A 14150-nucleotide genomic window follows, 5' to 3' on the forward strand; every position below is an offset into this window, starting at 1 on the left:
ATAACACCAACTTTTAAGCTTTACTCTAGAGATTTAATAACCAAGATAGCATAGTCGCCATAGGTCAGATTAACAGATCAGCAGGATTAATCTTGAGAACCCCCCACCCCTAGTCAGCCGTGTCATTGCAGGATGAACAGCCAATACTTTGCGGTCTAGTGTGTGGCTAAGCTGTGACATTTGGTGATTTAGGTCCTTAAGTTCATTTTGAATATACAACGACTTTATGGGAATTTAAACTTATTGGAAGTCAACAACCATCTCTAATAGCCATGAAATAAAAAAGTTAATGAATTAGAATTTAATTTAAGTAAAATTAAAAGTTCCCTTGATAATTAAGAAAACGAGTGAATAATTCATAGATTAGAAAAGAATAGTCAGGCCTGAAATGGCAACCCTTACTTCCAGTAAAACAGTGCTAGGTGTTAGAAATACCAGATGAACATAACATAGCCACAGTTGTTGAATTCCATTTTTGTTTGTTTGTTTGTTTTTCGAGACAGCATTTCTCTGTAGCTTTGGAGCCTGTCCTGGAACTCACTCTGTAGACCAGGCTCACCTCAAACTCCCAGAGATCCACCTGCCTCTGCCTCCCGAGTGCTGGGATTAAAGACGTGTGCCACTACTGCCCGGCAAATTCTGTTTTTGTTTTTTTTTTTTTGTTTTTTTTTTTATATTTTAAGTATGTGAGGGTATTTTCTAGGTTCATTGTGTGACTAGCACTCAGCACATATTTGAGAATTATCTTCATTTATACATGTTCTTAAGCCAAGAAAAAGGGGAGGTTGAGAGTGGGGAGAGAATGAAACTGGTGATTGTGTCTTAGGGGTTACAGTAGTTTGAGGCAGAGCAAATCTCAGAAGTCACCACAGGATTAGAGAAAAAGAAGATACGGTGTCCTAAAAGGGAAAAATATTTGCATGGTGTGAATGGTTATTTATGCTTACTGAGAAGTCAGGTAAAATCCAAAAGTTATCCTGAATTGTCAATTAGAATTTACATTGGTGAGAGTCAGGCTTGGTGGCACACACATGCAGTCTCAACATCCAGGAGGCTGGGGCAGGAAGATCACTGCAAATTCAAGGCAGGCCTGAGCTACGTAGTGAGACCCCCAACCCCAAAACACACAGATACACACAAGTGCAGCCGCAGAGCATAGTTATGAGGAGGATGAATAAAGGCGTGTGTGGGGAGGGGATGGCTGGAACGTACAGGTTGAGGATATGTTGAGGATACTTGAAAAATTACAACATTCTGGGACTGGAGAGATGGCTTTGCAGTTAAGAGCACTTGCTTGCTGTTCCAGAGGACTTAAGTTCAGATTCTAGCACCCAAGTTGGGCTGCAGTTCACCACCACTTGTGACTCCAGTCCCAGGGTATTCAACACACTCTTCCGGCTTCAGCAGGTTCTCTCTCTGTCTCTCTCTGTCTCTGTGTGTGTGTGTGTGTCTGTCTTTCTCTCTGTCTGTCTGTCTGTCTCTCTCTGTCTCTCTGTCTGTCTGTCTCTGTCTCTTTCTCACACACACACACACACACACACACACATACATACCAAAAAAAAAATCACAGATGCCTATGTTTTTTTTAAGGTTTACTGTTTGAGATTAAGAGAGACTGGCCACACAAACATGGAATAATGGTTGAGGGACTTCTATTTGAGGGGGAGCTACTCAGTCATATATATGAGCCACTGGGAGGAACAGTTGGAGAGGGTGCAATTGAAGATGTAAGGATAATAAATGTTCAATAGCTGCTTGCCTGCCTGAAGCAGCCTCTGCCTTCCTTCCGCATTATGATTTGCTGTGGGATTGAAAACAGCATTGCTAAACCTGTTAGATGTATCCATAAATCAAATATTTACAGGCTTAAGCCTTTGAGGAAAGTGACATCCTTGTGACCTTCATCTGTGCCAGGAAGTTGAAGTGTTACTATTTTGGGCAATCTTAAAATAAGATATATTGCTACTAAATCTAGTATACTTAAGAGAAGAGTGAGGATGATGTAAGATTCTCAGGTATGCCCCGGCTCTAGGCAGTTTATCCTCTAGTTCATCCTCCCAGGGTTCTTAAAAAGAAACAGCCACCTACTCTTCATGCTGCCTCCCCAATCTCCCCTTTTTCAGTATGATAATCTGTTGCTCAATTTCTTTTTTTTTAAAACTTCTAACAGTAAAGAGAAGTCACAAATTGTTCGACCATTTTTTTTCAATTGCCCACCCCTAATTTCATTTCCCTGTGTTGCACCCACGTGAAGCAGGTGAAGACCCTTACACTATTACAGGTACTTGCTCTGTGAGTTTATTGCTCAGTTTGAGCAGCAGCGGAGGGTAGAATTCTTTTCTGTTCTACTACATAGCATTGTTAATATTCTCTAAATATGTAAATTTCCAGAAAAATAAGACTTTAATAGGTAATAAATTATTGCATAAATGTATTGGGCCAGAGTGATAGGTTTCCTGGGAACATCTTGCTTTAAAAAAAAAATTCCAGTAACTCTTTGTTGCAAATTTTACTGCAGTTTTTAGCTTTTTCTAATTATAAAAAGAAAAATTAACTATAGGTGATTTGGAAGAAAGAAAGAGGTTATCAGAAGGGTAACTATGTAACAAAGCTAGGTATCTCTGGCTGTAGACCATGTAGCAACTGCCAGTTGGATCATTTACATGGGAAGTTTCACAGGTTGTTCCCAGCAAAGTGGCTCCTTTCTGCAGTCGCCCTAAGCACAGACAGTTTGTAAAGTACACCATGCATCTTGCAGTGGCTGCCCACAACTCTCAGAGCAGAGTTCACGGTTTTTAGTTGGGTAACAGTAACGTTCATGACTGAACATTCACCAGCCGCATCATATTACCCTTTCCACCCCTGGCACGAGCCCCAAACATCTCTAGTTCCTCGAATATGTCAGGTTCCTTTGCCTCCCCTTATGTTCATGGAGTGTCCTCCGTTTCCTCTTTTTGTTTTACGATTATAATAATATCATCTTTGGCCTTGTTTTAGCTCAAATGTAAGGAAAATTCCAGGAAATGGTCTAACCTTAGTCCATTAGTCTTGTAGTCTCACTAAGTGTTAGTGCAGTGTGACCTTTTGTGACATTCATCATGCAGTCAGTATGCCTTCCTCATTCACCGTCCCCTAAAATATCAGACATGAGAGCACTAGCTCAGGCAGTAGAGGTATTTAATAAAACATTAGTAAATTTGCTGCTGCTTTGAAGATTTAAGTTGGATTAACATTTATTTATATTACACATAAGGAACATTGGTAGAGATAATCATGATTACCTTTCCACTCCATTACTAGAAGGACAATTTGTCATTTATGAAAACAGTAGAAAAAATTGCTTGTGTTGTTAATGAAGCAATGGTCACCATTGATTTTAAATATTACTAAAAGTTTGCTTAGAGGGAAGAACTATTTAAAATGTTCAGAAAAGTGATGATGTAAATAATATAGTTTCACAGGAGACTCATTTTGATAAAATTTGAACATACTCCATTTTGTACCTAAAACTCCATGGAGCAATATTCATATCTTAATTCAATGCTTAAGCCCCATGATTCTTCAGTATTTTACTACACTCTTATGAGATACTTAATTGGTGGTGGATTTATGCTCTTTGAGATTAGATTTATAAATATAGTTTAAAATGCCCTCGCTATATAAAGAAAACTGTAAGCCTTTCTTACTGCTTCATACAGTTCAGCTGCTGGCAGTAGTTGTTTCTCCTTGCTCAGTTTTTTCAAAGTTAAAAATACATCATTTCTCAAGATTATAAAAATTACACAACTAGCAATAAACAAAAAAGTCACTTTGACATTGCTACTCCTCCAACTCATTATGCTTTTACAAAAATTACTATGTTACAATGATTAGTGGGCAGGAAAGGATGTATTTGTGAATTTGTGAATAAATTTTCCTACTGAATTGCCCTTACCTGAGTTCCAGGGTAAGAGTTAAAGTCATTAGCCCAGTGGGCTGAAGAGATGGCTCAGTGCCTTAGAGCAGACGCCCTTCCCAGTGACCGGGTTCCCCAGAACCACATCTGGAGGTTCCCAACCATGTAACTCCAGGTCCAGGGGGTCTGATACTGTCTTTAGGACTTTGTGGCCTTTTGCATTGACCTGGGCATACATGCATGTGCACGCGTACTCTCACATACACACAAACACACACACACACAGTTAAAATAAGTCTTCAGTTCTTTTTCTTGGATATTTTTAGCACAATATGGGCTTGAGAGATGAGTTAGTGGGGAAAGGCATTGCTGCCAAGCCCAGGGCTGTGTTTAGTTCCAGGGATCCACATGATAGAAGAGTTGTCCTCTGCAAGTTGTCCTCTGACCTCCACCAGCCATGCCATGACATCTACCCTACCCCCTAATAAATAAATGTAATAAAGTTTTTGTTTTTAAAAAATGATTTATTTTTATTTTATTTGCATTGGTGTTTTGCCTGCATTTATGTCTGTGTAAGGGTGTCAGATTTTGGAGTTACAGACAGTTGGGAGCTGCCAGATGGGTGCTAGGAATTGAAGCTGGGTCAGTGCTCTTAACTGATGAACCATCTCTCCAGCCCACTAAACTTTTTATTTTTAAGTATGAGCATGATAAAATAAAGGAAAATATTTTTTAGTCAGACACAAGTCTGCCCCTTTCACTGCTATTCAGATAGGGTCATAGAGTTGAGTTGGGTTTAATTGTGCTTTTTCCGTGTTTTCAATAGTTTATTTTTATTATCCAAAGCAGTTTTATTCATACAAAATATATTTTCTCATTTGGATAAGGGAAGTTGGTAAGCCTATTGGTTTTTCTGTATGAATTTTGTGCATAGGCCTCTTAATATTTCTGAACGCCTAACATTCTGGGAGTCACTCATTAAGTATGCTTCAGTGTTTTATTAGTGTCTTTGTAGGATATAAATTCTCTGGGGACAATACCATATCTGTTTTAATCCTTCTGTCCCAAGCAAAAGCCTTGCCACAGACTGACAAATATTTGTTCAAAAAAAAAAATAAGTGTGTGAAAGCAATCATATTACAAACGTATTCTTTGATTTGGTTCAATTAAAATTTATTGTGTCCTTAGAGTTATAGTGCTAAAGAACAGTTGTATTGATAGTAAATTTATGCTGCTGTATATTTCCGTTTCCTTCATTTTGTCTGCATCTGTTTGGTTTCTCTTCATTCTCTTAGGCTTACGTTTGGAAATGCTAAGAACTAAACAGCTGGCCCTAGTGAGGCCTTTGTATTTTGTTTATGATTCCTGTATAAAAACAGTTTGTAGGAGGAGGAGATAGCAGCTACTCCCCGATCTGAACCTTTCTTGCTGATTTTCAGCATAGCAGAACACGAAGAATGGCTTTGTACTTTATTCAGATAGATATGGTCTTAAAACCTTTGGTTTAAATTAAGAATTTTGCAAGACAAATAGTGACTGACTCCCTGAAGGTGTTTATTATTTCTAAGAGCTGCTGAAGTCAGGTATAGACTTCCTAACATTAGTTACTGTTACTGTTACTGCTGAAGTCAGGTATAGACTTACTAACATTTGTTACTGTTACTGTTCCTGCTTAAGTCAGGTATAGACTTCCTAACATTTGTTACTGTTACTGTTACTGTTACTGCTGAAGTTGGGTATAGACTTCCTAACATTAGTTGCTGTTACTGTTTTGTGTTTATTAACATAGTAATCATGCTACTAATAAAAATGTTAACAGTAAAATATGACTACAGTAATGTCCAGTTATTTACGTTTGTTATAGCCCATCAAAGTAACATTTCTGAGTGTATCTCTTGATTAACCTCACATCTCCTGTCTGGTTTTGGTAACAGCATGCTTCTACTGCTCTTTAGCCAAGTGTCCTGACCTTACCTTTGTCTTGACTGGCTTCTGTTTTCAGAGATTGTAAACCAGTTGAATGCTCTGAGCAGCTTAGATGAAGATCCAGATGACTGCATAAAGCAAGCACATATGCCTTCAGCTAGATCAGCCAGTTCCTCTGAAGGTCTAAAGCTTTACTCCTCCTGCTTCTGTTGCCTGTTTCCTGTGACTCGTTTTGCTCTGTCTGCTGAGCTGTCAGCTTTGTCCTTGTCTAATTTCTTGAATGTTCTCTGTGGTAATTTGTAGTGCACCACCAGACAACAAGATAACAGACCTCATCCTTAACAAGTTAGTTAGCAACGTCTTGATGAGTTATTCTAATCACCTGAGTATTCTTAATCACATAGTGTGTTTCTTCTTTATTGAACTTACTATTATACATACACTTAGTATTTGCATCTCTGTTTACAAGTCTGTTCAGCACTCAGAAATCAAATTTGGCTGACATAGGACGTTTCTTTACTGTAGTTCATTTTCTGATGTAATTCCCACGTTAAATATGTACCTTCTGGTTTATTTTCAAATGTTGGTGTACTACAAAATACTCGAATGGCATGCTGCCACTTATAAAATACTGTCTTATTATTTGCAGGTATTATTAATGTGAATTTTAATATTACCAAAACTTATGATTCATTATATCTGTGATGAACTTCACACATGCATTTATTTTCAGAACTTATCAACACACTTAACTTTTTGGATGATACACAAAAGGACTTGGCCACTGTGAATACAAATCCATTTGATGAACCTGATGTAACAGAATTAAATCCATTTGGAGATCCTGATTCAGAAGGTAACATGTCTGTTTATAAAAAATCAATTTAAATGTTTATCCACCTAAATAATTTTTCTCTTCTTAAAAATATATGTAATGTATGTATTCTTTTCTCATATAGTACATCTAGACCGCATTTCTCCCTCCCTTCTCTACTTCCTGTCCCTCATCCCACCTCCTTTCTACCCCAGATCCACTCCTCTATTTCCCATCGGAAAAGAGCGGGACCCCCAGAGACGTCATCCGAACATAGCATAACAAGTCACAGTGAGACTAGGCTCATACCCTCATACCAAGGCTAGACGAGGCAACCCGAAAGGAGGAAAAGGGTCCCACAAGCAAATCATTTTTCTTACCAAGTCATCTTAAACTCTTACTGCTTGAATAAGGGCTGTTGAAGAAGTGAGACTCTGTTTAATTAAACTCCTTGCTCAGAATAAACGCAAAGATGATTGACTACTGTCTATATCTTCATGACTGCTCTCATGAAATCTTCACTTGCTTTCAATTGCTTTGGGACCGGCTGGATGGAAACAGTGTTTCAGCTTCAGGAACCGCTCCTTCCACTCCTTCCACTCCTTCAGGGCCTTGTCATTTCGTGGTCTTTCTCTTCTAGGCCTTTCTCACTTCACTCCCAATTTGTCAGTCTAAATTAGTGAAGTTTAATTTTGTTTGTGAGCTATAGATTATGACATATTTAAAATACTAATAACTTATGTTAAATTTATAGTAAGTCTCAGGCAATAAGTTCTAGCACCGTTTTCTATAGATTAGATCTCTAAGGCTTGAAGGAGTGAGGTGACGTGATCTTGACCTCTGCGGCGCTCCATCTTGTTTTTATTTGTGATCTTATTTTGTTTATTTTTCTGAAATGGGCTCTCCCAGCTAGAACTTAGAGTTTAGGCTAGAGTGACAGCCCCGGGGATCTGCCCGCCTCCAGTTCTTAGCCCCTGCACACATCAGCAGTTCTGTATTAAGGCTGCCATGTAGACGCTGGGGATCCAGACCCAGGCCCTCGTGATTACACAAGCACTCACGATTGAGCCTTCAAGTTACTTCTCAGAATTTCAATAACGGACTTTTGGTTTCTACTTAATTATGTTGTTAGAATTGTCTGGCATAATTTAAATTACTTTTAATATACTATATTCTTTGGCTTGCTCTACTCTAGAAACCCCCTATTTTTATCACCAAAACTGTGTTCAAATTTGTTTTCAAATTAAAATTTGAGTGTTTTAAAAGTGAACTTAGTATAACACATTTGTGTGTTTACCTTCGTGATTTAATTCTCCCTCTCACGCTTGTTCTCTTCAGAACTGAGGACTGGACCCAGGACTTCATGCTTGCTAGGCAAGCTCTCTACCACTAAGCTAAATCCCCTGCCCCACCAAGCATGCTTTTAATACAGTACTTCAACTTGGTTTCTCTATGGTGTTCTTGTTCATTATATTGGCTCTAAAAGGTTAAGGTTGGAACTGGATATAGCATAGCTCGGTGATAGAATGCACACGGCCCTGTCTTCACCCCCCACCTGCTCTCTCCAGCAGCAGTGTATGAGTATATGTTGTTTACAGTCCAGAGGGAATGTATCGATGCCTAGATGGTGTATTCTGGGATAGATACCAATCCATTTTTATGTTCTATTAAAAATCAAATTTACTCTGCTTTAATTTGCGATGGCAAGCTCTTGTAGTGAGATAAACAGTAATCCTGCACTCCCAAGTAGTTTAAAACTTTGGAAGTTTCTGTGCTATCACAGCTGTATTAGACCCTTCGCACGCTGCCATGAGGAAGACTGGAGAGAACACACAGAGCCGAAGAGTGTGAACGGCTCTTGCAGAGGACCCTTCTTCATTCATAGCACCCATCTCAGGAGACTCACAATCACGTGACTCTGGCCTTATCGTGCACGAATTCACGTGCACACATATGTGCATGCGTAATTTAAAACAAGATCAGTCTTTTAAGGCTGTCATGAGCGATTAGCAATCTCAAGAGGCAGGGTTCAAAAGTTATCATCCTAAAGAAGTAAGCAGAAATCCTACAATTTACGTTTTGTTGAGCTTCAGGGTTCCTTAGCTCTTCAACAATATATTCTTGTTTCATTAATGCTTTGTACTCTCAGCCTTGTAGTTCATTAATTCAAGACGCCTATTTTTGACAACATTAAAAATAGAGGCTATCATATGCTGTGAATTTAACCTGACTTCTGTGTTGTTTTATAGAGCCAGTCACTGAAACAGCATCAGCTAAAAAACACGAAGAATCTTCTTATAATAACAGCTGTAATCCCTTTAAAGGTGCGCAGACTCCACAGCATTTGAACCCATTTGATGAGCCCGAGCCCTGTGGCATTATCAAGGACTCTCCACCGCAGCCCACAAAAAGGAAAGCCCTGAGACCCGTGGACATGAGCAAGTACCTCTATGCTGACAGCTTGAAAAGTGAGGACGAGCTGGACGAGTAAGCACGCCTGTCTCCTTTGCTCTGATCGCAGCTCAGCTATGTAGTAGCGTAAGGAAGCCCTCTGAAGTCTAACCAAGTGGTCAGCAATGTTTATATACATTGCATAACTCACCCTGCTTCCAGAAATGCTTTTGAGAATCCTTTTTCAGTAAGATCCTGTCTCTGTTTTACAGAGATTTGGGGGGCGAGGGAGGGTGTATTTCATACATGAGTACACTGTGTTTACATCACTTCCCCTTTACTCCTCTCTCAAGTTCATGTCCTCCTCCTTTGTAATTACACACACTCAAGACCAACAACAAACCAAAAGAAGAAAGGAACCCTACTGAGCCTGATTCATGCCAACTGCATACACATGAGCTGATCACTCTTGGGGCTTGTCTCAGTGGGAAGTTAAACTTGCCTCCTTCCTTCCCTCCCTGAGTTGCCATTGACCAGGGTGGCTCCTTGTGAACCTTTCCTCCATCCATGTTGAATGTCTACTGGCTGGTCTTGTGTAGGCGACAGTGCTGTTGCAAGTTTGTGGGCCCAACCCCTGCCATGTCCAGGGGGCAGTCTCTTGCAACTGGTCATTAGAAGTTTCTTACTTTTTCATTAAGGTGTATATCTGTCTTCCCTAAAGCGACAAATACAGGAGAATGGTGATGGGATCTGGTTGGAATTCCAGTTGTGTTTTCTCAACTAAACTCTATTATAAATGACGTTTAGATGTTTTTAATTGAAATTTGTAGGCACTTACTTCAATTCTCTTACAGTTCTGTTGGGGAACCATGGAGTCATATATGGTAGATGAGAAGACTTGTTCAGACACTTGACAGCATACTGCCAACATTTCTCAGTAAGAGACCACTATGAGCCGAGTGTAATAAGAGCTGGCATTTTACTCAGCTCAGGATGGAGATAAGAGGGAGCTGTTCATATCACACCCTGGCATTGCATGTGACAATACTGAGGACCCTGAGTGCATTTATAGAGCAACAATCAAACTTACTTTCACTGTGAAGCAATAGCACAGACTAGATTTATCATCCTATCTTAAGCAACTAAAAATGGAATAAAATATTTAAAACAGTACTTTTGAGACATTGAACAAAAACTGCAGGGGATAATAATCCACAAGAGAACAGAAAAAAGTGGGTCCCACAGGTGTCCTTCAAGCTCACATTTGGAAATATTTACAGTCTTTGGGGGGTTAGAAAAATTCACACTGTTCCAGAAAAATCTCCCTAAATTGGGGACACATAGTTTGGATTTACAGAGATGTCACCATCGTTAATAAACCAATGTGGTAAAATCTGCAGACTGAGCAGCAGAGAAGAGAATTTCAGAGCTCTGTAGAGGGTTCTTCCTCATCCTTAGCTGAGTGTTGATTGGAGCATACGTATGAGTAAATTGTCCATGAACACTTAGTTGTGGGAGATTTTTTAGGATGGAGCATAGTCTGTTTCTCCAGTGAGCAGACAGGATGGTTTCCTAAAACATAGGACATGAGGTAGAATGCTTAGACATGCCTCTTGGGTAGCCAAGTTAGCCGACACCACAGATCTCTCTGCTCTCCCCAAAAGCCTAATGGCAGGAGCTGAAGAATCTGACTAACTTTAAATAAGTTAAATAAACTGTGTTTCACAGAAGCCTAAAAATATTTAAGGTAGTAAGCAAAATACCCAAAATACAATTTTCATACTGACAGGCAAATTTATCAGGCACATAAAGAAACAGGAAGACCCTACTATAATAATAAGAAAACGGAGTCACTGGATATGGATACAGAGATGGAACGGAAGATGGAACTAATTAATAAGTACAGTAAAGTATCATAAATACGTTCTAGAAGTTTGAGAAGGAAGTGCACATTTAATTTACAGAGATGAAATTTATAAGGTGTCTAAAGTGTGTGTGTGTGTGTGTGTGTGTGTGTGAGAAAGAGAGAGAGAGAGCATTTTGATGTCATGTTAAATGCTGTACAGAAGGAAACATTTATTTTAATAGGAACAAGATTTTATAGTTCTGTTATAAGAAATATGGCACATGAGTCATTCCTTGCCTGGAGTGCTTGGGCTTAGGGGTTCTTTGAAGTAAATATTTGGTGGGGGACAGAGGAGATCTTTAAAATATTTAATCATAAATAATATAAACTGTAATGATGTGCTTACTTGAAGTAGATGTCTGCTTTACTTGGAAAAATGAATATTAGTCATTAACATTTAAATATAGGGAAAAACTATTATTCCTTAAAAATGTAGTTTAATAGGAAAAATCTTTAAAATAGTAGAGGTAAGTTGAAATGACCATGATTGAAAAAAATTTAATTTGATAAAACAAAATTTGGAAATTTGATTTGTGTATGGGGAATAATATAACCCCTCTGCTGTAGGATGGTCAGCTCTCATTATTAGAACTGTGTACCTGTAGAAGTTGCATTTTCCAAAAGACATTATGTCAGTTGTTACCATGGATCAACAGTATATGTCTAGAAAGCACATCAAGCTAGCAATGATTGGGAAGGTAGGCACTTAGAGAAAAGCTTAAGGGAACTGTAATGACCAACTTTAAATATTTTGAGACTTTTGTTTGCTAAAATGAGGAATTTGATTCTTTTTATGTTGTTTTGGAACTGCATTTTTAGATTGTTTCCCATTTTACACACGCAGATATCTGCAGGTACACACACAGGTACACACGTGTATACCCATGCACAGGCACACACATACACATGGAGAGCTGAGAAAGAAATTCTTACATGAGCTTTATGGCCCTGTGGCTACATTTTGAGAACACTCACATCCTCAAGTCCTTACAATTACAACATAAAAACCATCTTATTCCAAATCCAGATCAAAAAATTGGCTCAAGTTTTTATGCTTGTTTTCTTTGAACAGCTAATATGTGATCGAAATGAAGTTTCTCATGGGTGGTGTAGGTGCTGAGTAATAGCCACACACCTAGAGTACTTGAGTGTAAATGCAAACTTTAAGTATTCAGTCATTCCGAGATGCATGGCTATTACATAACACACACATACACACCCTGCTGTCTCCTCTTAGCAAATTAAGGAGACAGCAGTGTTTACTTAAACTTTTTAAATGCCTCTGTAAAAACTAAAGTCAGAATACTAGGTGTTTCCTTTTAACCAAAGCCAGCCTTTTAAAGGTGTTCTGCATTGCTCAATCGCCTGGGGTTAGTGTGAGAATCCATGAAAAAGTCCCCTTTTAAAAGCATGCACGGAGGTTCTAAGGATTACATTGCCACTAGAAGAACTGAGGTGGCATTTATTTCTTGTCATTTCTCATCTTTTCTCTTGAGAAGTTTGTAGGTATGTTACAATGACACAGATCTTCCATACTATGTTCTAACTTCAGTTATAAACTTGTGACCTTTTACCAAGTCAAAGCTCTGTGACTCATCTTCCATTACCATGTTCTTCTTGTGTCTTGTGACCTAAAATTGTATCGTCCTGGTAAACAGTACCAAGTCCTTTGGTGTGTAAAACGATCTGCAGAGGCCCAGCAATCCGTCAGCGCCAGAGAAGGCGTGTACTTTGGCTGCTCTTTAGTGTGTGTCCTTACACTGAGGGACTGCCCATTGCTCAAGTGTCTGTGTGTCAGACCGGTTGTTGGCTGTTGAGTTTCTGTGACAAAGTGGAAGCTGATAAGGCTTAGTGCATCTGTGACTGTTTAACGATCGTATGCAGTCATTTCTGGTATGATGTGTGTCATTTTTTTAAAAGGTAGTCCCTTACTGAATTTATTCAGCTACATGTCTAATTAATTGTAAACTTTTTTCCTAGTGAAACATAGACAAAAGAAAAAGACTACAGATTTATTATACTCATACTTTGTATTTTCAGTATATTTTAGTTAATCCTTCATAGAGCTAACCAACGCTGGTCATCTTTCTATAACTCCAAACAATAAGTAATAATAATGCCATTTACATTTATGTTTATATTTTACTACTTATTTAATATTTTTTCAGTGGATGGTAAGTTAGTGATATAACTAACCTATTTTTCAAATGCGTAGTACAAAGGTAAAAATTCTTTTTTGTTCAGTGATACAGAGAATGCCAAAATAGACAAACTCTTCATAGACTAATCAGGTTCTTTAGATATATAGAGATTATACTCAGTATAGATAGATAATCTTCAACTTCTTCAAAGAGCTGTAGAATATGGCCTTTAATCTAACTCAGAGTTTTGTGGTAGTGAGACACAATTGCTCCTGGCAACACCACTCTATTCCCGAGAGAATGTTGAGCACCAAAGACACTCCACCTGGAGCCTTTCTTTTTGGCAGAACTGGCGTTTGGGCAAAGAAATGCCCATACCTCAACAACTGACAAAGATACAGAGCATGCATCAATGGATAAAACAGGACTGTCATATCCTGCCAAGACAGGGTAAGATAGTTTTGAAAAGTTGCTTGCCTTAGAAAATGGTATGTCAGTTATGTTAGGCCTTAGCCAAAGTTGGTTGCTTCAACGCTGCTAATGTGACTTTGGGTGATTGCCCAGGTAGCTAGTTGTCTCTGTAATTTGTTGCATGTTTTGGAAGTTGTTTTACTGAACTTCCTAATTACCCAGGTAACATTATTTCCCTTCTCAGATCTTCGATGGGGTTGAAGACTATATAAATGTAGTTACTTTCTCTCATGACTTGGCCAAGTTATTTATTATACAAGACCTAAGCTAGTTAGAATAGGATATTTGTACTTATTGTATATAATTTCATAGTAGGTTTAGAACTCTCTTATTTAAACAAAAGGGGGAGGTGTTGCGGGAGGTCCTCCCACTCCTCCAGCCTATCACCGCTGAGGTACCAGCCCACTGGGGCGTGGTTTCTCTCCCTTTAAAAAAGCGGCCACTTCCCTCTCCGCTCTCTCTTCACTTCCTGCTCCGCCTGCGACTAGACTCCTTTCCTGGTTGCGTAGAGGGCTGTTGCCTGGGACAGTGATCTGTAAGTTTTTTCCCCTTTAAATAAATACCACCCTAATAATCATAACCCCGAATTGGTGTGGCATTGTTTGT

General features: G+C 38.8%; 1 protein-coding gene across 9 annotated transcripts in view; it reads left to right on the forward strand.

The window, feature by feature from the left end:
• Window positions 1–14150, forward strand: part of Ehbp1 (EH domain binding protein 1) — a 264215-nt gene that overhangs the window by 125001 nt on the left and 125064 nt on the right. For 4 of the 9 annotated variants that reach the window (XM_041668953.1, XM_041668952.1, XM_041668954.1 and 1 more), the window contains exons 8-10: window positions 5898–6002; window positions 6555–6677; window positions 8885–9122. In XM_041668953.1, coding sequence (XP_041524887.1) covers window positions 5898–6002; window positions 6555–6677; window positions 8885–9122 — 466 coding nt within the window. The remainder of the gene's footprint in view (window positions 1–5897; window positions 6003–6554; window positions 6678–8884; window positions 9123–14150) is intronic. The other 5 variants (XM_041668960.1, XM_041668957.1, XM_041668959.1 and 2 more) reach the window with 2 other exon arrangements.

This window comes from Microtus oregoni, unplaced genomic scaffold, assembly GCF_018167655.1.
Source record: "Microtus oregoni isolate MIOR12 unplaced genomic scaffold, Mior012 000019F_ref0000042, whole genome shotgun sequence".
Lineage (NCBI taxonomy): Eukaryota > Metazoa > Chordata > Mammalia > Rodentia > Cricetidae > Microtus > Microtus oregoni.